General features: G+C 49.1%; 1 protein-coding gene across 1 annotated transcript in view; it reads right to left on the bottom strand.

Annotated features, from left to right (window-relative positions):
* Positions 1 to 24,713, bottom strand: part of LOC147106440 (uncharacterized) — a 219,894-nt gene extending 195,181 nt beyond the window's left edge. The window contains exons 1-2 of the mRNA XM_086009598.1: positions 24,351 to 24,713; positions 4,645 to 4,713 (exon numbers count right to left, since the gene is read on the bottom strand). Coding sequence (XP_085865724.1) covers positions 4,645 to 4,713; positions 24,351 to 24,602 — 321 coding nt within the window. The 5' untranslated portion in view covers positions 24,603 to 24,713. The remainder of the gene's footprint in view (positions 1 to 4,644; positions 4,714 to 24,350) is intronic.
* Positions 24,714 to 25,034: the final 321 nt, after the last annotated feature.

Below are 25,034 nucleotides of genomic sequence, written 5' to 3'. Positions count from 1 at the left end.
AACTGATTATCGCAGCGCAACGTGCCGCTGCGGCACGGCACACTGCGGTACTGCAGGCCTTCTTCCCACTAGCCCTGCTAGCATTTGAAAAGTTTCAATGAGATCCCCTCTCATTCTTCTAAACTCCAGTGAGTATACGCCCAATCGACCCAATCTCTCCTCATACATCATTCCTGCCATCCCAGGTATCAGTCTGGTGAATCTTCGCTGCACTCCCTCCATGGCAAGAACATCCTTCCTCAGATAAGGCGAGCAAAAGTGCTCACAATACGTGAGCCCATCCAAAACTCTGCTGCCCGTGTCCTAACTCGCACCAAGTGCCGTTCACCCATCGCTGACCTGCATTGGCTCCCAGTCTGGCAACGCCTCGAATTTAAAATTCTCATCCTCGTGTTCAAATCCTTCCGTGGCCTCGCCCCATCCCTATCTCTGTAACCTCCTCCAGCCCTGCAACCCTCCAATTTGCCGTTCCTTCATCGTCATTGGGTCAAAATCCTGGAACTCCCTCCCTAACAGCACTGTGGGAGCACCTTCACCACACGGACGGCAGCGGTTCAAGAAGGCGGCTCACCACCACCTTCTCAGGGGCAACTAGGGATGGGCAATAAATGCTGGCCTTGCAGCGATGCCCAGATCCCATAAGCAAATTTTAAAAAAATTATCACTCCTCATAGAACAATACAGCACAGAAGGAGGCCATTCAGCCCATCGTGCCTCTGCTGGTTCTTTGAACGAGCTCTCCAATTAGCCCGACTCCCCTGCTCTTTCCCCATATCCCTGCATATTTTCCCCCCTCAAGTATTTATCTAATTCCCTTTTAAAAGTCACTACTAAATTTGCTTTCACCGCCCTTTTAGACAGTGCATTCCAGATCATAACAACTCGCTGCGTAAAAATAATTGTGGGAGCTTGCTGTGCGCAAATTGGCTGCCCCGTTTCCCTACATTACAACAGTGACTACACTTGAAAAGTACTTCAACTTTCCATACCATTCGATATGGTTAACCATCCCATCCATCTCTAAAGCCTTAAGTTCAAAGTCCTTGCCACATGTCTCTCAATCCCTCCGCAGCCTTGCCCCAGCCTATCCCTGAGATCTACTCTAGCATTCTTCATGCTCTGGTCTTCTGGGCATTTCTCCCTCTCTTCACCCCACCATTGCTGGCAGAGTTGGAAGGTTGAGGGTTCCAGTCCCACTCCAGGAACTTGATCACATAATCCAGGCTGACTCTCCCAGTGCAGTACTGAGGGAGGAACACTGCACCATCGGAGGTGCCGTCATTTGGATGAGACGTTAAACTGAGGTCCCGTCTGCTCTCTCAGGTGGACGTAAAAGATCCCAAGGCACTATTTCGAAGAAGAGCAGGAGGGAGTTCTCTCTGGTGTCCTAGCCCAATATTTATCCCTCAGTCAACATCACTAAAACAGATTACCTGGTCATTATCACATTGCAGTTTGTGGGACCTTGCTGTGCACAAATTACAACAGTAACTACACTTCAAAAAGTACTTCATTGACTGCAATTATCCTGAGGTGGTGACCGGCGCTATATAAATGCAAGTCTTTTCCTTTCCCTTTCGGGGATGTCGTGTTTGGACTCCGTTTTACACGCCAAGCCCGAGTGCAACTAATTAAATCCGGATCAATTGAGTGAGGTCCGCCAACGATGAACAAACAATGAATCTTTTAGTGCAAGTGGACACAAGAGCTCATCGATCTGGGACGGCACTGGGTCGGAATGCTTGAGACACACTTAGGCCGTTCCTTTCGCTCGCCCGCCCCACGATTGATTGGACGATCTTCCAATCCTCCGGTCATGGATTGATTGTGGTGCCCGGGAAACTGGGAGCGCAACGAAATGGGAATGCTGACCTTCACACGCCCGCCTCTCCCAGCGACGCTCCTGTCAATTCTGCACCGGGATTAACATCGCCGGAATTTTGGTACTTTTTTAAAAATTATTTGTTTTTATGGGATCTGGGCATCGCTGGCAAGGCCCAGCATTTATTGCCCCTCCCTAGTTGCCCTTGAGAAGGTGGTGGTGAGCCGCCTTCTTGAACCGCTGCAGTCCGTGTGGTGAAGGGACTCCCACAGCGCTGTTAGGGAGGGAGTTCCAGGATTTTGACCCAGCGACGATGAAGGAACGGCCGATATATTTCTAAGTCAGGATGGTGTGTGACTTGGAGGGGAATTTGGAGGTGGTGGTGTTCCCATGCGCCTGCTCCCCTTGTCCTTCTAGGTGGAAGAGGTCGCGGGTTTGGGAGGTGCTGCCGAAGAAGCCTTGGCGAGTTGCTGCAGTGCATCTTGTAGATGGTACACACTGCAGCCACGGTGCGCCGGTGGTGGAGGAAGTGAATGTTTCAGGTGGTGGATGGGGTGCCAATCAAGCGGGCTGCTTTGTCCTGAATGGTGTCGAGCTTCTTGAGTGTTGTTGGAGCTGCACTCATCCAGGCAAGTGGAGAGTATTCCATCACACTCCTGACTTGTTACATGAAGGCCACGATTTTACCCCACCGACTGATGGGCGGGAGTGGGTCAGGGGAGGCGGAGGGAGGGAGGAGGGGGTGGATGGTGGGGGGGGGGGGGGGGAATTAAAATATCGGAATCGAGCAACCCAGTCCCAGCCCACCACATTCTCTGCTTTCGTAATATTCACGGGCGATTCAGGCTCTGAACGAAGCCGAAAGCGGTTGGCGGCCGACTTAAGATTCAGAATTTGTGTCCTGGTAATGTAATTGGCCCCGCAACCTATTTTTAACCTCCCCACCTGTGGCAGGCAGGGGGGGGGGAGCGGGTGGGTGGGGGGAGGTAGGCGCCAGGAGATGGGGGGGCCCGCATTCAGATCGCCAGGGCCGCTATGTCCCCGGCCTCGCTGGGTTCGTCTCCCGCTAACAGGCTCCCACCGCGCCCTCCCCTCATAGAGTCATAGAGTTATACAGCACAGAAAGAGGCCCTTCGGCCCATCGTGTCAACGCTGGCCATCAAGCCCTGTCTATTCTAATCAGATTTTCCAGCACTTGGTCCGTAGCCTTGTATACTGTGGCATTTCAAGTGCTCATCTAAATGCTTCTTGAATGTTGTGAGGGCTCCTGCCTCTACCACCCTTTCAGGCAGTGAGTTCCAGATTCCAACCACCCTCTGGGTGAAAAAGTTCTTCCTCAAATCCCCTCTAAACCTCCTGCCCCTTACCTTGAAACTATGCCCCCTGGTTATTGACCCCTCTACTAAGGGGAAAAGTTCCTTTCTATCTACACTATCTATGCCCCTCATAATTTTGTACACCTCAATCAGGTCCCCCCGCAACCTTCTCTGCTCTAAGGAAAACAACCCCAGCCTGTCCAGTCTCTCTTCATAGCTGAAGCGCTCCAGCCCAGGTAACATCCTGGTGAACCTCCTCTGCACCCTCTCCAATGCAATCACATCCCTCCTATAGTGTGGTGACCAGAACTGCACACAGTATTCCAGCTGTGGCCTAACTAGCGTTTTGTACAGCTCCATCATAACCTCCCTGCTCTTATATTCTATGCCTCGGCTAATGAAGGCAAGTATCCCATATGCCTTTTTAACCACCTTATCTACCTGTCCTGCTGCCTTCAGGGATCTATGTTCATGCACACCAAGGTCCCTCTGATCCTCTGTCCTTCCTAGGGTCCTACCATTCATTGTGTATTCCCTTGCCTTGTTAGTCCTCCCAAAATGCATCACCTCACACTTTTCAGGGTTAAATTCCATTTGCCACTGTTCTGCCCATCTGACCAACCCATCTATATCATCCTGTAGCCTGAGGCTTCCCTCCTCGCTATTTACCACTCCACCAATTTTCGTGTCATCTGCAAACTTACTGATCATACCTCCTACATTCATATCTAAATCATTAATGTACACTACAAACAGCAAAGGACCCAGCACCGATCCCTGCGGTACACCACTGGACACAGGCTTCCAGTCACAAAAACAACCTTCGACCATCACCCTCTGCCTCCTGCCACTAAGCCAATTTTGGATCCAATGTGCCAAATTGCCCTGGATCCCATGGGCTCTTACCTTCTTGTCCAGTTTCCCATGCGGGATTTTGTCAAAAGCCTTACTGAAATCCATCAACTGCACTACCCTCATCCACACACCTAGTCACCCCCTTGAAAAATTCAATCAAATTGGTTAGACATGATCTCCCCCTGACAAAGCCATGCTGACTATCCTTGATTAATCCTTGCCTCTCCAAGTGGAGACTAGTTCTGTCCCTCAGAATTTTTTCCAATAATTTCCCTACCACTGATGTTAGGCTCACTGACCTGTAATTCCCTGGTTTATCCCTACTAGCCTTCTTGAATAATGGTACTACGTTAGCTGTCCTCCAGTCCTCTGGCACCTCCCCTGTGGCCAGAGAGGTTCTGAAAATGTGTGTCAGTCCCTGCAATCTCCTCCCTTGCCTCACACAGCAGCCTGGGATACATCTCGTCTGGGCCTGGGGATTTATCCACTTTTAAGCCCGCTAAAACTGCTGGTACTTCCCCCCTCGCAATACTAATTTGTTCAAGTATATCACAATCCCCTGCCCATTAATACGGGGGCCGAAGCTTACACTCGCCGGTAACTTCAGCCAGTGTAACACAGCAGGCAGGTTGGAGATCCAATGTTACTTACAGGATCCCGAGAGTGTCCTCGATCCCACAGTCTGGCGCTGTTCACAAAGGTGAAATAACACGGCTGGTTCTGTGAAACAAAACAAACAAATTTCACATTCTGACTTCTAGATCCAAATTGTTATAGTCAGACAGACAGAGCCCGATTCTAAATCTCCCCTCCTGGCGAACTTAACCCTACTCCTTCAACGCCCCAAACCAAAGGTTCAGTGTGTCTATACAACAGCGCAATCGTACTGATAGTACTACTCTCAATCATCAGCTACATGATGGATGGTGTCGTCGGCAGTGCTATCAAGTGGCACTTACTCACCAATAACCTGCTCACCGATGCTCAGTTTGGGTTCCAACGCCAGGACCACTCGGCTCCCGATCTCGGGCTGGGTTTTGCCAGCGCTCAGAGCGCAGGTTCGGAGGCGGGTCCACTGTCAAAATCTACAAGATTGACAGCGGGGTGGTATCCCACTCTGAACCCGCCTCCTCGTAAGTTTCCCAAGTGATGGCTCGGCCTGCGCTTTGCAGGCACAGCACGAAGCGACGGGTGAGCCAATTGAAATACTTCAGAGGGTGTTTAAAGGTATTTAAGCAGCATTTTACCAGCTACTGACCATTTTTCCAACATTTACATGAGGTTCCGTCGCTCGGGGATCACATCAGGTAAGTACATCGGGTTCTCTGTGACTCTCCATTGCTGTGAATAGGTGACAGCTGCAAAAGTGGTATAAAAGCTACCATTTCACAGCTGTTCACTTTCCAATGTTAGAAGCTGGAGCCTTCAGGATTTGGAAGACACTTTTGAGCTGTATGGAGGTTTGAAGTGTTTGGAGTAAACTCTCTATCCACTGTCACCTCCTTGGAGCAACTTCTCTCACCAGTGACAGATCGCTTCTGTTATCTCAACTTCAGCTGCCATCTATTCCAGCAACATTGGGGCCCTTGAAAATATCTCACCTTGGGCCTCAGAATCCCACCATGATCAGCTCCAACACCAGCATCACCAGGCACACCAGCAGCACCAACAACAATACCAACCTTCTCCGCAATCACCTGATGCTGCACAGGACACAGGGCATCAGCAGCTGACCACATTGCTGCCCGGGAGGCCAGGGATGGCCTCACCATGGCCAGATTTACTTCACTTGATGCTGTACACCCATATGGCTGCCACATGATGCGCCAGGTTGGCACCACCCCACACCAACACCATAAAGCATCCCTAGAATGCCCAAGCCATTTCTTTTACACTTATCACCATTGTGGGGGGTACCATTATGTCTCACCATTCACTGCAACTCACTAAGCCACTTCCAAAGGTGCACACAAATCTGTCCAAGAGAGCAAAATGTCCAAAATAAAGATTTCAATGTTTGACACCACATTAGCAGAAACTGTACATGAACATTGGCTAAAAGACCCAAGTGCCTACCCTTGTGTGTTGTTAGTTGATATGATTGGACAAGGATGAGGGTGAGTGTGAGTGGTGGCTAGTGAAATGGGGAAGTGATAATGTAGATAGAGAGGGATGGGTGGAGGTGCAAGGTAAGTTGGTGTGAGTAAGGATGTGCAGGAGTAGGGTAGGGAAGGCAGAGTGATGGGGATGTGATGAGTGGCACGGTGGCATAGTGGTTAGCACTGTTGCCTCACAGCGCCAGGGACCCGGGTTCAAATCCGGCCTCGGGTGACTGTGCAAACTCCACACAGACATTCTCCCCGTGTTTGCGTGGGTTTCCTCCGGGTGCTCCGGTTTCCTCCCACAGTCCAAAGATGTGCGGGTTAGGTTGATTGGCCATGATAAAAAAAAATTGGCCCTTAGTGTTAGGGGGGATTAAATACGTGGGGTTACGGGGATAGGGCTTGGGTGGGATGGCTGTCGGTGTAGGGACCGGGTGCTAGGGTTTGGATGATCAGCCATGATCTCGTTGAATGGCGGAGCAGGCTCAAAGGGCCAAATGGCCTACTCCTGCTCCTATCTTCTATGTTTCTATGAGGTTGAGTGTGGCTTTGCAGCAACGTTTCATGATCTACTGAGATCATTGAAAGGTTTGCGCCACTGCAGCCTGGTCCCCCTGATGACATCCCTGCTTGTGCCCTCCTGTGCAATGTGCAACCAGGCTGCGTTGGTGTCCTGGGGAGTTCTCTTCCACCCATTGGAAGGGAAGAGAACCTCCCTGCGTGCTGTGATTCCCTCCATAAGCATATGGAGGGAGTCATGGGAGAGCCTGGGTGCAGCCCTGTGCCTTTGTGCAGTGCTCGTCAGTGTTTGCAGCACCTCAATGCTGTAGAACACTGACAGCACAACTGTCATGGTCCCTTTAAGGAAACCGGCTGATGACGGGTCATCAAATGATGTCATCAGGCTCGCTTCCTTTTAATTGGCCGGAAACCTCGCAGGGCGGGCTTAACAAGACCAATTCACGTAAAATCACTTCAACAGAGCGGGCTGGAACCGGTAGCGGGGTCTCAGTCCGCCACCTACCTCGGCCGCACTTAACCTGCCTCGGTAGGCGAAATTGCGGCCCTCATTACAGCCTTGGTCCAAACATGGAAAAAAGAGCTGAATTCCAGAGGCGAGGTGAGAGTGACTGCCCTTGACATCAAAGCAGCATTTGACAGAGTGTGGCATCAAGGAGCTATAGTAAAACTGAAGTCAGTGGGAATCAGGGGGAAAACTCTCCACTGGCTGGAGTCATAGCTAGTACAAAGGAAGATGGTTGTGTTTTTTTTTTAATATATTCGTTTATGGGATCAAGGCGTCACTGGCAAGGCCAGCATTTATTGCCCATCCCTTGTTGCCCTCAAGAAGGTGGTGGTGAGCCGCCTTCTTGAACCGCTGCAGTCCATATGGTGATGGTACTCCCACAGTGCTGTTAGGTAGGGAGTTCCAGGATTTTGACCCAGCGACGATGAAGGCTCGTTGTTGGAGGCCAATCATCACAGCCCCAGGACATCGCTGCAGGAGTCTCTCAGGGCAGTGTCCTAGGCCCAACCATCTTTAGCTGCTTCACCAATGACCTTCCCTCCATCATAAGGTCAGAAGTGGGGATGTTCACTGAAGAATGCACAGTGTTCAGTTCCATTCGCAACTCCTCAGTAAATGAAGCAGTCCGTGCCCGCATGCAGCAAGACCTGGACAACATTCAAGCTTAGGCTGATAAGTGGCAGGTAACATTCACGCCACACAAGTGCCAGGCAATGACTATCTCCAACAAGAAAGAGTCTAATCAATTCCCCTTGACATTCAACGTCATTACCATCACCGAATCCCCCACTATCAACATCCTGGGGGTCACCATTGACCAGAAACTTAACTGGACCAGCCACATAAATACTGTGGCTACAAGAGCAGGTCAGAGGCTGGGTATTCTGCAGTGAGTGTCTCACCTCCTGACTCCCCAAAGCCTTTCCACCATCTACAAGGCACAAGTCAGGAATGTGATGGGATACTCTCCTCTTGCCTGGATGAGTGCAGCTCCAACATCACTCAAGAAGCTCGACACCATCCAGGACAAAGCAGCCCGCTTGATTGGCACCCCATCCACCACCTTAAACATTCACTCCCTCCACCACCAGTGTACCGTGGCTGCAGTGTGTACCATCTACAAGATGCACTGCAGCAACTCGCCAAGGCTTCTTCGGCAGCACCTCCCAAACCCGCGACCTCTTACAGCAAGAAGGGCAACAGGCGCATGGGAACACCACCACCTCCAAGTTCCCCTCCACGTCACACACCATCCTGATTTGGAAGTATATCCCCGTTCCTTCCTCGTCGTTGGGTCAAAATCCTGGAACTCCCTCCCTAACAGCACTGTGGGTGTACCTTCACCACACGGACTGCAGCGGTTCAAGAAGGCGGCTCACCACCACCTTCTCGAGGGCAACTAGGGATGGGCAATAAATGCTGGTCTTGCCAGCGATGCCCACATCCCCTGACCAAATAAAAATAACAGTAGTGCAGTGTGAATATCGAACAGTGCAATTGCGCAAGATAAAAAGTCCAATTTTAAGATTTAAAAAGATGTTTGAATGTGGAGGTGTGTCTGTGGCTGTCACTGCAGAGGTGCTCAATGATGAAGTTCTCCTCTCTCCCAGGTGGGCAGTCAGGTGACCTGTAGATTGCTAAATTCCCCCCCGATGTGTTTGAGCCGTTAGTCGTGGCCGTGTGGCTGCTTCGTTGAACTTTTAGCTAATTTTCACAGTCTGCAGCCCCTCTGCCCCATTGCTGCTGCCCTCCCCCAGCTCGGCGCGACCTCCTCAGCTCAGCGTATTGCGATCAGCTGCAGCAGGTCTGGACAAGCCCCCGTGCATTTCATTTCAATACCATTACCGTGTCATTGTAATAGGTCTCCATTCAGCTGTGAGGACCCGCAGCTCAGCGGTGTTCACCACACAAGCTTGTATTAATCACTCATTTCTGAGCCAATTACACTGCACATGCACAACATTTTTAATAAGCTGCTTTGAGAATTCAACTCCAACAGATGCTTAAACTCATTGTACAGAGCATGTATATCTAATTCTTATTACCATCATGATTACTTATGGACATATTTTCCGAATGCAGCCTCCCAGAGGAAAGCCATGCCTGCCAGTTACCCGTGCCGGGATATTGTGGGCACACGGCCCCATATTGTCTGTCGCCGCTGTTTAGCCTGTGTTTTCAGATGGTTTGGGACGAGGCTTCAGGCGTAAATGTGATAGTCGATAGAATCTGCGATGCAACTTTGACGGAATTGCCCCAATTCCCCGACATTGCTAAGTTCAGTGTGTAACCAACAAAGGCGAGATGAGGAGAATTTTTTTCCCCGCAGCGAGTTGTTGTGATCTGGAACGGGCTGCCTGAAAGGGCGGTGGAAGCAGATTCAATAGTGACTTTCAAAAAGAGAATTGGATAAATACTTGAAGAGGAAAAATCTTCAGGGCTATGGAGACAGAGCGAGGGGGGAGTGGGAATAATTGGAGAGCTCCTTCAAAGGGCCGGCACAGGCACGATGGGCCGAATGGCCCCATCGTGAGTTCAAACTCCACTTCAGCACATCATTTAGGCTGTCCTTTCAGCGCAGTATCTGAGGGAGCGTTGCATTGTTTGGGTAAAAAAAAAGAAAAAGACTTGCATTTCTACAGTGACTTTCACAACTTTAGAACGTCCCAAAGCGCTTTACATCCAATGAAGTACTTTCTTAAAATGTAGTCACTGTTGTAATGTGGGAATCGTGGCAACCAATGTGCGCACAGCAAGCTCCCACAAACAGCAAGGAGATCATCTGTTTTAGTGATGTTGCTTGATGGATAAATGTTGACACCGGGGAGAACTCCCCCTGCTCTTCTTCGAAATATTGCCGTGGAATCTTTTGCGTCCACCTGAGAGAGCAGACGGGGCCCTCGGTTTAACACCTCATCCAAAAGACGGCACCTCCAACAGTGCAGCACTCCCTCAGCACTGCACTGCACTGCACTGGGAGTGTCAGCCTAGCTTCATGTGCTCAAGTCCCTGAAGTGGGACTGTCAACCCACAACCTTCTGACTCAGAGATGAGAGTGCTGCCCACTGAACCAAGGCTGACACTGTTGCCGATAAGCACCACCCCCCTTTCAGTGGCACCTCTTAAACTGCTTCATTAAACAAAGCCATTCTAGGTCTTCTCTTCTACAGGAGCAAGAAGGCTTTGAGGGCAGCCAGCAGCCCTTTAAGAGCTCCCGGCGCTGAATGACCTTCTCTGCTCCTGACACACCGCTAATTGACCCCCTTCCTTGACACTGGGGCATTCCCATGATGTCATGCACTGCGTATTATTATCTGAACGGCAATAGATTGGGAGAAGGGGAAGTGCAACGAGACCTGGGTGTCCTTGTGCACCAGTCGCTGAAGGTAAGCATGCAGGTGCAGCAGGTGGTTAAGAAGGCAAATGGTATGTTGGCCTTCGTAGCGAGGGGATTCGAGTACGGGAACAAGGATGTCTTGCTGCAGTTGTACAGGGTCTTGGTGAGACCACATCTTGAGTATTGTGTGCAGTTTTGGTCGCCTTATCTGAGGAAGGATGTTCTTGTCTTGGAGGGCGTGCAGCGAAGATTCACCAGACTGATACCTGGGATGGCAGGAATGACGTATGAGGAGAGATTGGGTCGATTGGGCTTATACTCACTGGAGTTTAGAAGAATGAGAGGGGATCTCATTGAAACTTATAAAATTCTAACAGGACTAGACAGACTAGATGCAGGAAGGATGTTCCCGATGGCGGGGGAGTCCAGAACCAGGGGTCACAGTCTAAGGTTAAGGGGTAAGCTACTTAGGACAGAAATGAGGAGGAATTTCTTCACCCAGAGAGTGGTGAACCTGTGGAATTCTCTACCACAGAAGGCAGTTGAGGCCAATTCATTAAATATATTCAAGGAGTTAGATATATTTCTTAAGGCTAAAGGGATCAAGGAATATGGGGAGAAGGCAGGGACAGGGTGCTGAGTTTGGATGATCAACCATGATCTCATTAAATGGTGGAGTAGGCTCGAGGGGCCGAATGGCCTACTCCTGCTCCTATCTTCTATGTTTCTATGTATCAGGAACACTACGATTTGTTTAACTGACTGACCTCGCAAGCTATATGTGTGTCCAGTGCCCAACGAGCAGGGAGCACAGAGACCCTGTACCAAGTCTGTATTATCAGTCCATTAATAATATATTAACAGATACTTTCCTCTTTATCCTTTTGATAATTTTGTGTCTCCTTACCCGTTCCTACAATAATTTGCGTTCTATTTTTCCTGGGCCCAATATTTATCCCTCAACCAACATCACTAAAACCCGGATAATCTGGTCATTTATCACATTGCTGTTTGTGGGAGCTTGCTGTGCACAAATTGTCTGCCACGTTTCCCACATTACATCAGTGACTACACTTCAAAAAAGTACTTCATTGGCTGTAATCCTAACTCGCACCAAGTCCCGCTCACCCATCACCCCCCTGTACTCGCTGACTTACACTGGCTCCCATTCCGGCAACAGTTTAATTAAAAAATTCTTATATAAAATAACAACAGAAAATGCTGGAAACACTCAGCAGGCCAGGCAGCATCCGTGGAGAGAGAAACAGAATCAACGTTTCAGGTCTATGACCCTTTGTCAGAACTGAAACGGTGACTCTGTTTCTCTCTCCACAGATGCTGCCTGGCCCGCTGAGTGTTTCCAGCATTTTCTGTTATTATTTTAGATTTCCAGCATCCGCAGTATTTTGCTACTGTTTAAAATTCTGATCATTGTTTTCAAATCCCTCCATGGCCTCCACCCCCTCCCCCCCCCCCCCCCCAATCTCTGTAATCTCCTTCAGCCCTACAACCCTCCGAGATCTCTGCGCCCCTCCAATTTTGGCCTCTCGCGCATCCCCCGATTTTAATCGCTCCACCATTGGCGGCCATGCCTTCAGCTGCCTGGGCCTCTTTCTGTGCTGTATAACTCTATGACTCTATGACTCTGGAATTCCCTCCCTAAACCTCTCGGCCTCTCTCTCCTCCTTTGAGATGCTCCTTAAAACCTAACTCTTTGACGTCGCTTTTGGTCACCTGTCTCACCATCGCCTTCAGTGGCTCGGTGTCAAATTATGTCTGAATAATCAGATTCAGATTAGATTTATTTGCCATATGTAACAAAGTACAATGGAATGCTTGTTCCCCGTAGGGACGCGTCCGCTATACATACAGCGCCGCGTTCAGAGTCAATACAATGGCTTCCCGTGGCAGTGGGAGCACGATGTCCCTCAGCCGCTCCGTCCTCCTCTTCACCGCGGCCTCCTCCTCACTGTTGCCGGCTCCACGCTCCTGTGAAGCGCCTTGGGACGTTGTACTGTATTAAAGGTGCCGTAGAAATGCGAGTTGTTGCTGTATGTGAAGCCCTGTGGGATGTTTGCGAGGGGTGAGAAGGTGCTGCACCACAGCAAATCCTTCCTTCCAGGAACGGTTGCGGCACCTGCTCAAACTTTGGTGAGCACCCTGAAATTGGCCGTCATTTCAACATGCGGCCCAGTAACTCCCGAGGTCAGAAGGCACACAGTTGTTCATTCTGGTGATTGCTCCTTAATTCACACAAATATGGCATTATAAATTAATTATAATCACTGGGGCATAAGTGAATGGTGGCCTGTTAATGGAAACTGATAAATGAGAGCCAATTAAAGCCAAATTGTAGATACTTAGGAGACAATTACCTTGTTGGAACTAATTAGCTGCTAAAGGCCAAATCAAGTATATTTAGAACAGTCATCAGACAGGGTGAAGATATACAATGACAGATAGATAAGAAACGGCTATGTTAGAGGAAAATAACAAGTGTAATGGTAATGGCAAGTAATGTCTAATCAAGCAGGAAGAATCTACGGCATAGCACAATGCTGCTAGTTAATAAACAAAAGCTCGGAGAATGTCGCCGTGTGCAAGATAGGAAAATATCTCCGAGTTAAACATTTAGGTGATGGCAGATGGCTTGAGATGGGGGGGTGGGGGGGGGGCTAATGGTCTCGAGTTCTTAACAAAGGCGCACACAAGCGGCCCGGGCGACTTTTTTTTTTGTGCTACGACACACGAAGGCACCAAAATGCTCAGGGGGCCAGGGATGGAAGTGAAAGTTTGTTTGGGAGCCTGTTGAAAAGTGCTACAGGAACGAGAATGTAACAGGATCCTCAGAATCGTGCCCCGAGCTTGTCGCTTTCTTGACTCACTATGTTTATGAGAGTAGGTACACGCCCAGTAATTAAGTGCACCAGTCCAGCGAACCTAAGCAACAGGAACCAAGCAACAACAACAACCACCTGCATTTATATAGCACCTTTAACGTAGTAAAACGTCCCAAGGCGCAGCACAGGAGTATTTTAAGACAAAAAATTTGACACCGATCCACATAAGGATAAATCAGGCTTGGTCAAAGAGGTAGGTTTTAAGGAGCATCTTAAAAGGAGGAGAGGGAGGTAGCGAGGCGGAGAGGTTTAGGGAGGGAATTCCAGAGCTTAGGGCCCAGGCAACAGAAGCCACGGCCACCAATGGTTGAGCGATTATTAAAAAAAGCACAAATCTCTCACCGTCAGTAAAAATTAACTATTTGGAGTCTTGTCGTTTTTCCGATTGTAAATGCACATGGAGCAGAATAATTCCGGGGAAGTTGCAAGTTCTGTTGAGGGAACCTGCAGTTACCTCACCAGCTACTCTTTGTTTTGAAAACTTATAAGAAAAAAAGAACTTGCATTTCTGCAGCACCTTACACAACCAACGTCAGTATTCTCGCTCAGGCCAACATCCCCAGCATCGAAGCTTTGACCACGCTCGATCAGCTCCGATGGACGGGCCACATCATCCGCATACCCGATGAGAGACTCCCAAAACAAGCGCTCTACTCTGAGCTCCGGCACGGCAAGAGAGCCCCAGGTGGGCAGAGGAAACGCTTCAAGGGCACCCTCAAAGCCTCCTTGAAAAAGTGCAACATCCCCATCGACACCTGGGAATCCCTGGCCCAAGACCGCACAAAGTGGAGGAGAAGCATCCGGGAAGGCACCGAACACCTCGAGTCTCTTCGCCGGGAGCAAGCGGAAGCCAAGCAGAAACAGCGGAAGGAGCGCACGTCAACCCAAGCACCCCACCCCCCCACAGTGGCATAGTGGTTAGCACTGTTGCCTCACAGCGCCAGGGACCCGGGTTCGAATCCGGCCTCGGGTGACTGTCTGTGTGGAGTTTGCACATTCTCCCCGTGTTTGCGTGGGTTTTCTCCGGGTGTTCCAGTTTCCTCCCACAGTCCAAAGATGTGCGGGTTAGGTTGATTGGCTATGATAAATTGACCCTTAGTGTTAGGGGGGATTAAATACGTGGGGATAGGGTGGGATATGTGTTGGTGTAGGGCTTACGGGGATCGGGTGGGATATGTGTCGGTGCAGGCTCAATGGGCCGAAATGGCCTCTATGTGCACTGTGGGGTTTCTGTGATTTCTGTGATCTGTGACCCGCCCCTTCAACCACCGTCTGCCCCACCTGTGACAGAGTCTGTAGGTCCCGCATTGGACTCATCAGTCACCTGAGAACTCATTTTTAATGTGGAAGCAAGTCATCCTCGGTTCCGAGGGACAGCCTAAGAAGAAAACACAACCTCAGGACATCCCAAAGCGCTTTGCAGCCAATGAAGTACTTTTTGAAGTGTAGTCACTGATGTAATGTAGGAAACGCGGCAGCCAATTTGTGCACAGCAAGCTCCCACAAACAGCAATGTGCTGATGACCAGATCATCTGTTTTTTAGTGATGTTGGCTGAGGGATAAATATTGGTCAGGACACCGGGGAGAACTCCCCTGCTCTTCTTCAAAATAGTGCTATGGGATCTTTCACGACACAGGCAAGATGGGCTGAATGGCCTCCTTCTGAGCTGTATCTATATGTATAAAAGGATACTTCTGTCTGTCATTCCGTCTGTCTGTCTGTCTTGAATAAACTCGAAAGTTATAGAGCGTACCTACACGTGCGTTACGTCAAAAGAAAGCTGACAATTCCAGAACCGTCATAAGTATATTTACTTTTCGGTCGGACTAAAATTGTTCGCGCGTTATGCAAAAAACCTTCAAAATTAAACTCATTATCTGCTAATAGCATTGATTGACTGACGTCAAGGTCGACCAATCCTGTGCCGTCACGATTGACCAATCCTACAGTTCAGTCGCCTGATGGTTGGCCAATCACTGCGTCTGTGGGTGGGACTAATGCTTTTCAACTCAGGCATCGGGCAGCCATTGCTTCACTACTTCCAGCTCAAAATCTGCTAATCCAGCTTCGAAAAAGTTAGTATCTCTTTTAAAAATAACATCACATTTACCAAAAACGTTTTATAAGTACTTTCACTTTCATCTTTGAAGCTATTAAAAAGGTAGAACTGTTGCCCGGCAGCAGATTCACACAGGGACAGACAGACAGGCCCCAAAGCCTGGGACTCGATTTAAACCGCCCGGCCCAAAACAGCCCTGGCAAAGCCGGGCTCCCCCAGCTAGTGATTCTATAAAACCCTTACCTAACACAAATCTATCGTTATCAGTTTTGGAAGTTTCAATTGACCCCCAACACCAAACAGCCTTTTAAAAAGAGAGAGCTCCACATTTTCACTACACTTTGTGAAAAAGAAAATCTTGCATTTCTATAGCGCCTTTCACAACCTCAGGATGACCCAAAGCGCTTTACAGCCAGTGAAGTACTTTTGAAAGGTAGTCACTGTTGTAATGTAGGAAATGCAGTAGCCAATTTGTGCACAGCAAGCCCCCACCAACAGCAATGAGATAATGACCAGATAATCTGTTTTTTTTATTGACGTTGATTGAGGGATAAATATTGGCCAGGACATCGGGGAGAACTCCCCCTGCTCTTCTTCAAAATAGTGCCTTGGGATCTTTTCCGTCCACCTGAGAGAGCAGACGGGGCCTCGGTTTAACATCTCATCTGAAAGACGGCACCTCAGACAGGGCAGCACTCCCTCAGCACTGCACTGGGAGTGTTAGCCCAGATTTTGTGCTCAAGTCTCCATTGCTGTTTTTTCTATCCTACTGTGTCTTATTCTCATTTAGTTGCTTCTTTGTCCCTTTCGCATGTGATAGCTATTGCTATGTAATTCAAAAGATGAGTTGAAAAAACACAGATCCGAGAATATTGCAGGGACTGTAGCTGATTGAGGCAACAAAGGCCTGTGGATGGATTAAAAACCTGAAGTAGAATCTCTCATTTAGTCTGAAGCATCTCTCATTAGAGTAGTAAAATGCATAAGTGGTTATGCAAGGTACTTGCATTATTAATGACAGGGCACAAGTACATGGGAACTAATAAAGCAAGACAGGCATAGAGGTTCTTTCAGAGCTGATTATAAGCACGGGACTGTAATTATTCAAAATGGCAATGGTAATTAGTACTTACGTTTAAAAAATAATTTTCAAGTGCTGTTATAATGTGGGCTTTCTCCCAACTCCATTTAAACATGTTCAAAGCAAAATTTAGCTTCTATAGGCAGACTCGAATCTCCTATGATCAGATGCAAAACCCTTGTGTGGTCTGTGAATGGGGATGCCACAGGATTAATGATGATCCTTATGCCAAGATATTCTACATTGAAGAATTCACAGCTACCCACCATGCATTCCTGTCCTCTACAAAAAATACCCGCCGACAGATTGTATCATTCAGGCTAAGACAGCAGGATGAATTTATTTAGGAGAGCTAGGATTACATTGATCCAAAAGAACAAGCAAGACGATATTCATTTAAAAAAAATATATATATATGTAGTCGACTACAAAGGCTTGGGGAGTCTAGGACTGGGGGGCATAGTCTAAATGTTAGAGCCAGACCTTTCAGAAGGGAAGTTAGGAAACACTTCTACACACAAAGGGTGGTAGAAGTTTGGAACTCTTCCACAACCAGCAGTTGATGCTGGGTCAATTGTTAATTTTAAATCTGAGATTGATAGATTTTTGTTAACCAAAGGTATTAAGGGATATGGAGCAAAGGCGGGTATATAGAGTTAGGTCATAGATCAGCCTGTATTCACTAGAATTTAGAAGAATGAGAGGGGATCTCATTGAAATGTATAAAATTCTGACAGGGCTAGACAGACTGGATGCAGGGAGGATGTTTCCCCTGGCTGGGGGGTCTAGAACGAGGGGTCACTGTCTCAGGATACGGGGTAGGACATTTAGGACTGAGATGAGGTGAAATTTCTTCACTCAGAGGGTGGTGAACCTGTGGAATTCTCTACCACAGAAGGCTGTGGAGGCCAAGTCACTGAATATATTTAAGAAGGAGATAGATAGATTTCTGGACACAAAAAGGTGTCAAGGGGTATAGTATTGAGATAGAAGATCAGCCATGATCATATTGAATGGTGGAGCAGGCTCGAGGGGGCTGAATGGCCTCCTCCTGTTCCTATGCCTCTTTAAGGGCTCTGAGATCACTTGGTTTTACTGCGTAGAGATGTCAGAAAGAGGCCTGACCCTTAAGTTACACTGCAACTTTATGCACCCAACTCCCCTCCCATGGATACCAGTCCTCTTCCACATCTTCATCGTTCATTTGCGGTAGCACAATTGGTGAACAGACTGGTGATGAAACCACGTCGTCAATTCGCTCTGACCTGTTCTTTGTCTTACCAACTTGTTGGCGTGAAGAGTGGACAGCAGGCAGTGGGGTTGATTTTAACTGTTCCCGTTGGGAGGGGGAAACAGGCAACAGCAGGTCAGTAGCCCGTTGTCCACCCGTTTAAGTCAATGGAAAAGACAATCGAGCGAGGTGTAAAGTGAACCCTGACCCTCTGCCCCCCCCCCCAATTCCTGACCAGCGGTTACAGGTAAAACCGCCCCCACTGTCTGCGAATTGGCTGCTGCATCGGCCTGTAAAACAATGACTGCCCTTCAAAAAGTAATTCATTGGCTGTGAAGCGCTTTGGAACGTTCCTGAGGAGGTGAAAGGCGCTGCTTAAACACGAGTTCTTGATGGGACATTTTCCACGATGTTTTACTCAATACTTGAGATCCACCTAACATCTCAGTGAAGCCTCGTTACATATTACATCAATTTTACAGCACAGAAACAGGCCATTCGGCCCAACTGGTTCATTCTCCACACCTTAAATACCAAGTGGTTCTTGAGCCTCACAACATATCAGGCGCGAATTCATGAACTCATTTCTCTTATCTTGAAGGAGGAGAGCATGCCAGGGGATCTCAGAGATGCCGTAATTGTGACCATCTTCAAGAAAGGTGACAAGTCCGATTGCAGTAATTACAGAGGAGTTTCCCTGCTGCCTGCCACAGGGAAAGTCATCGCAAGAATCCTCCTCAATTGCCTTCTCCCAGTGGCTGAAGAGCTCCTCCCAGAGTTGCAATGTGGATTCCGCCCACGAAGGGGCACAATGGACATGATCTTCACCGCACGTCAATTACAAGAGAAATGCAGGGAACAGCACCAACCGCTGTACATGGCCTTCTTTGATCTCACAAAAGTCTTCGACACTGTCAAAACATAGAAACTAGGAGCAGGAGTAGGCCATTCAGCCCTTCGAGCCTGCTCCGCCATTCAACGAGATCATGGCTGATCATCCAAACCCTAGCACCCGGTCCCTACACCGACAGCCATCCCACCCAAGCCCTATCCCCGTAACCCCGCATATCTAATCCCCCCTAACACTAAGGGCCAATTTTTTTTATCATGGCCAATCAACCTAACCCGCACATCTTTGGACTGTGGGAGGAAACCGGAGCACCCGGAGGAAACCCACGCAAACACGGGGAAAATGTGCAAACTCCACACAGACAGTCACCCGAGGCCGGATTTGAACCCGGGTCCCTGGCGCTGTGAGGCAACAGTGCTAACCACTATGCCACCGTGCCATGAGGGATTATGGAGTGTCCTCCTCAAATTCAGCTGCCCTCAAAAGTTTGTCACCATCCTCCACCTGCTTCACGATGACATGCAAGCCGTGATCCTGACCAACAGTTCCACCACAGACCCAATCCACGTACGAACCGGGGTCAAGCAAGGCTGTGTCATTGCACCAACGCTCTTCTCGATCTTCCTTGCTGCAATGCTCCATCTCACTCTCAGTAAGCTCCCCACTGGAGTGGAGCTAATTTACAGAACAAACGGGAAACTGTTCAAACTTTGTCACCTCCAGTCCAGATCCAAGGTCATCCCATCCTCTGTCATCGAATTACAGTATGCAGATGACACTTGCGCCTGCGCTCACTCGGAGGTCAAACTCCAAACCATCGTCAACACCTTCACCGAAGCGTACGAGAGCATGGGCCTTACACTAAACATCCGTAAGACAAAAGTCCTCTCCCAACCTGCCCCCGCCACACAGTACTGCCCCCCAATTATCAAAATCCACGGCAAGGCCTTGGACAACGTGGACCACTTTCCATACCTCGGGAACCTTCTGTCAACAAGGGCAGACGTCGATGAAGAAGTCCATCACCGTCTTCAGTGCGCCAGTGCAGCCTTCGGTCGCCTGAGGAAGAGAGTGTTTGAAGACCAGGACCTCAAACCCGGCACTAACCTCATGGTTTACAGAGCAGCAGTGATATCCGCCCTGCTTTATGCCTCAGAGACATGGACCATGTACAGCAGGCATCTCAAAGCACTGGAGAGGTACCACCAACGCTGCCTCCGTAAGATCCTGCAAATCCATTGTCAGGATAGGCGCACCAACGTCAGTGTTTTCGCTCAGGCCAACATCCCCAGCATCGAAGCTTTGACCACGCTCGATCAGCTCCAATGGATGGGTCACATTGTCTGCATGCCCGATACGAGACTCCTAAAACAAGCGCTCTACTCGGAGCTCCGACACGGCAAGAGAGCCCCAGGTGGGCAGAGGAAACGCTTCAAGGACACCCTCAAAGCCGCCTTGAAAAAGTGTAACATCCTCACTGATACCTGGGAATCCCTGGCCCAAGACCGCACAAAGTGGAGGAGAAGCATCCGGGAAGGCGCCGAACACCTCGAGTCTCTTCGCCGGGAGCAAGCGGAATCCAAGCGCAGGCAGCGCAAAGAGCGTACGTCAACCCAAGCACCCCACCCACCCGCCCCTTCAACCACCATCTGCCCCACCTGTGACAGAGACTGTAGGTCCCGCATTGGACTCATCAGTCACCTGAGAACTCATTTTTAATGTGGAAGCAAGTCATCCTCGGTTCCGAGGGACTGCCTAAGAAGAAGAAGAGGAGATTTTTGTGGTCAAGTCTGTGGAGTGGGGACTTGAACCCACAACCTCCTGACTCAGAGGTGAGGGTGCTACCCACTGAGCCACGCCTGACACCAAAATCAGGCCAGAAAGAATTTCCCTCCAGAACTAGACCTGCAAGTGTTAATATAGTGACCATGTGCCTCTAACACAATGGCAAAACAATAACTTTTTTTTTTTAAGAAGAGCTGGTGAGCTGCAAGGAAAGCGTGCCCCATATGGCGAGATTCACTGCGGCCTGAAGACACTGCCTGCCACGTCCGCCCTCCGCTCACGAGTGCGTGCCTTACTTTTTTCTTCCAAATGAAAGATCGCTTGATATACAACATACCGAACAGACCTTTCCCCGGCACGCTTTGTCCCGGAATCATGGACTTTTCATTCGGAAATTTATGAAGTATTTTCTGAGCCGTTTTCCCTCAATATGTGAGGTCCACTGATTAACGGCTCTCGGTGAAAACCTGTCAGGAATGTCCTGCGCCAATAAAGCCAAGAATCACTGGCAGTGGGGCAATGAATCAGGGTGACCACAAATCAGCCGTCATCGTCCGCTTTACCTTTTCAGTTAAAGACAAAGCCTTCTCCTTTCCTTCTGGCCAATAACACCAGCAGTAAAACTAAGGCCTTTTCACAAACAAATGTAAGCAGGAAAATTCAATTGTCTTTAATTAAGTTCTCCCAGAGAGGGACTGAGCATTGTGGCCAGGTCGAGGTTATCAGGGGTCAGAGGCCTAACGATGCTCTGACCTCAAGACAAACTCTAAATGGTGAAGGAATCCCTGCTGGCTGTGATGGGTTTCTACATTTGCCCTCGTGTCTTTCAGCTTTAATTTGATAGCAATCAGCACCGTACAGACATGTGGCTTCAGACACGAGGTGGGTGGGGGGGGGGGGGGTTGAATAAATGTCATGTTACAGATCCTTGAACTGGCCCTGAAAGGAGGTTAGACTAAAAGAAAGAGAAAGCACAAAAAACAAAAGTTGTGCTCACTGAACATCTCCTGTACAATGGCCACGGCCTCATTCATAACCATAAATAACTTACCAGCTACTTAGCATTCATTTCAAAGTCGCACAGATGTGTGTTCCTTCGTCCTAAAGGTGCCTTCTGGACCTGGGTCACACTGCCAGACCCCACCACCCCCCCCCCCCCACACACACACAAACACTCACTCACTAACACACACTCACACACAAACAAACACACAAACACTCGCTCACACTCACTCGCACTCTCACGCACAAACACTCACACACTCAGACACACATTCAGACACACACACTCGCACACAAACACACACACACACATCATCTTCTGCTTAGGCAGTCCCTCGGAACCGAGGATGACTTGCTTCCACACTAACAATAAGTTTGCAGGTGACTGATGAGTCCAATGCGGGACCTACAGTCTCTGTCACAGGCGGGGCAGACGGTGGTTGAAGGGGCGGGTGGGTGAGGTGCTTGGGTTGACGTGCGCTCCTTGCGCTGCCTGCACTTGGCTTCCACTTGCTCCCGGCGAAGAGACTCGAGGTGTTCAGTACCTTCCCGGATGCTTCTCCTCCACTTTGTGTGGTCTTGGGCCAGAGATTCCCAGGTGTCGGTGGGGATGTTGCACTTTTTCAAGGAGGCTTTGAGGGTGTCCTTGAAGCGATTCCTCTGCCCACCTGGGGCTCTCTTGCCATGTCGGAGCTCCGAGTAGATCGCTTGTTTTAGGAGTCTCGCATCGGGCATGCGGACGATGTGACCCATCCATCGGAGCTGATCGAGCGTGGTCAAAGCTTCGATGCTGGGGATGTTGGCCTGAGCAAGAACACTGATGTTGGTGCGCCTATCCTGCCAATGGATTTGCAGGATCTTGCGGAGGCAACGTTGGTGGTACCTCTCCAGTGCTTTGAGGTGCCTGTTGTACATGGTCCATGTCTCTGAGACATACAGGAGGGCGGGGATCACTGCTGCTCTGTAGACCATGGGTTTATTGCCGGGGTTCAGGTCCTGGTCTTCAAACACTCTCTTCCTCAGGCGACCGAAGGCTGCACTGGCACACTGAAGGCGGTGTTGGACTTTGTCATCGACGTCTGCCCTTGTTGACAGTAGGCTCTTGAGGTATGGAAAGTGGTCCACGTTGCTGCAATGCTCCCTCTCACCCTCAGTAAAGGTCCCTGCTGGAGTGGAGCTAATTTACAGAACAAATGGGAAACTGTTCAACCTCCGTCGCCTCCAGTCCAAATCCAAGGTCGTCCCATCCTCTGTCGTCGAATTACAGTATGCAGACGATGCTTGCGTCTGCACTCACTCGGAGGTTGAATTCCAAACCATTGTCAACACTTTCACCGAAGCATACGAGAGCATGGGCCTTACACTAAACATCCGTAAGACAAAGGTCTTCTACCAACCTGCCCCCGCCACACAGTGCTGCCCCCTGATTATCAAAATCCACGACAAGGCCTTGGATAAACACATACTAACTCACATTCACACACAAACAGACACTCACACACAAACACACACACTCTCACACACACACTCACACAGACACTCACTCACACAAACACACACACACACACACACATATTTTTTGAGCATGTAACTGGTAGAATAGATAAGGGAGAACCAGTGGATGTGGTGTATTTGGACTTTCAGAAGGCTTTCGATAAGGTCCTGCATAAGAGATTAGCATGTAAAGTTAAAGCACATGGGATTGGGGGTAAGATACTGACTTGGATAGAGAACTGGTTGGCAGACAGGAAGCAAAGAGTTGGAATAAACGGGTCTTTTTCCGAGTGGCAGGCAGTGACTAGTGGGGTACCGCAGGGATCGGTGCTAGGACCCCAGCTATTCACAATATATTTTAATGACCTAGAAGGGGGAACTAGATGTAATATCTCCAAGTTTGCAGATGACACAAAGCTGGGTGGGCGTGTGTGCTATGAGGAGGATGCCGAGAAACACCAGTATGATTTGGACAGGTTGGGTGATTGGGCAGATGCATGATAATGTGGATAAATGCAAGGTTATCCACTTTGGTAGCAAAAACAGAAAGGCAGATTATTATCTGAACGGCAATAGGTTGGGAGAAGGGGAAGTGCAACGAGACCTGGGTGTCCTTGTGCACCAGTCGCTGAAGGTAAGCATGCAGGTGTAGCAGGCAGTTAAGAAGGCAAATGGTATGTTGGCCTTCACAGCGAGAGGATTCGAGTACAGGAGCAAGGATGTCTTGCTGCAGTTGTACAGGGCCTTGGTGAGACCACACCTTGAGTATTGTGTGCAGTTTTGGTCACCTTATCTGAAGAACGATGTTCTTGCCATGGAGGGAGTGCAGCGAAGATTCACCAGACTGATACCTGGGATGGCAGGAATGACGTATGAAGAGAGATTGCGTCAATTAGGCTTATATTTGCTGCAGTTTAGAAGAATGAGAGGGAATCTCATCGAAACTTATAAAATTCTAACAGGACTAGACAGACTAGATGCAGGAAGGATGTTCCCGATGGTGGGGGAGTCCAGAACCAGGGGTCACAGTCTAAAGATAAGAGGTAAGCCATTTAGGACAGAGATGAGGATGAATTTTTTCACCCAGAGAGTGGTGAACCTGTGGAATTCTCTACCACAGAAGGCAGTTGAGGCCAATTCATTAAATATATTCAAGAAGGAGTTAGATATATTTCTTAAGGCTAAAGGGATCAAGGGATATGGGGAGAAAGCAGGGACAGGGTACTGAGTTTGGATGATCAGCCATGATCTCATTGAATGGCGGAGCAGGCTCGAGGGGCCGAATGGCCTACTCCTGCTCCTATCTTCTATGTTTCTATGTTTCAAACACATACACACAAACACACTCTCACACACAAACACAAACACTCACAAACACTAACACACACACTCTCACACACAAACACACACACTCTCACACACTCTCACACACACTCTGAGTCCAGTCGCTATAACGTAGCCTCATGGTGCCTAATTTTGAAGCTTACCTTGGACACAGGCACCTTTGTTGATTCGTAGCTGAGCCGTTTAAAATGTTTTCCTTGTGAGGGTGGGCGGGGTGGTTTGAAGTGCTGGCCCCCCCAATTCCACGCCTCACTCCTCAGCTGCCCCGGAATGAGAAGCCGCTGCGAGCTGCGGCCGATCCATCGATGAAACCTTCCCTTCTTGGTGTCGGGGCTGTCGCTCTGGGCCCAGCGATGGAGGGGGAGTGAGGGGCTCCCTAAAGCAAACGGTTTCATCGCAGCATCCCGTGTGGGAGTGGAGCAGACGCTGGAGAAAGGTTGGGAGAGAGAGAGAGAGCGAGCGAGAGAGTGAGCTCATGGACCGACTCACCCATAGACAGAGCACAATGTTATTCAGGTGGGTGGCAGAGCGATCACCCGCGCAGAACACTGCAAATATCTGCGCGCTGTCTGTAAATGTTAAACTGGAGTGGAATGCAGACTGTCCACATGGGTCAACTAGCTGGGAACCGAACCATGGCAGCATGTAACATGTTAAAATGGGCCTCACAACAGGAAATGCCTCATTATACACAGTGGAGATTTGTATGGGGGGGGGGGAGGAGAATAAATAAAAAACAAAGAACTTGCATTTATATAGCGCCTTTCATGACCTCGGGACTACAACAACAACTTGTATTTATATAGCGCCTTTAACATAGTAAAACG

This window comes from Somniosus microcephalus, chromosome 16, assembly GCF_052327205.1.
Source record: "Somniosus microcephalus isolate GS21.2 chromosome 16, FLI_Smic_1.0, whole genome shotgun sequence".
In the NCBI taxonomy this organism is placed as follows: Eukaryota; Metazoa; Chordata; class Chondrichthyes; order Squaliformes; family Somniosidae; genus Somniosus; species Somniosus microcephalus.
This window is presented reverse-complemented; position numbering and strand designations above follow the sequence as displayed.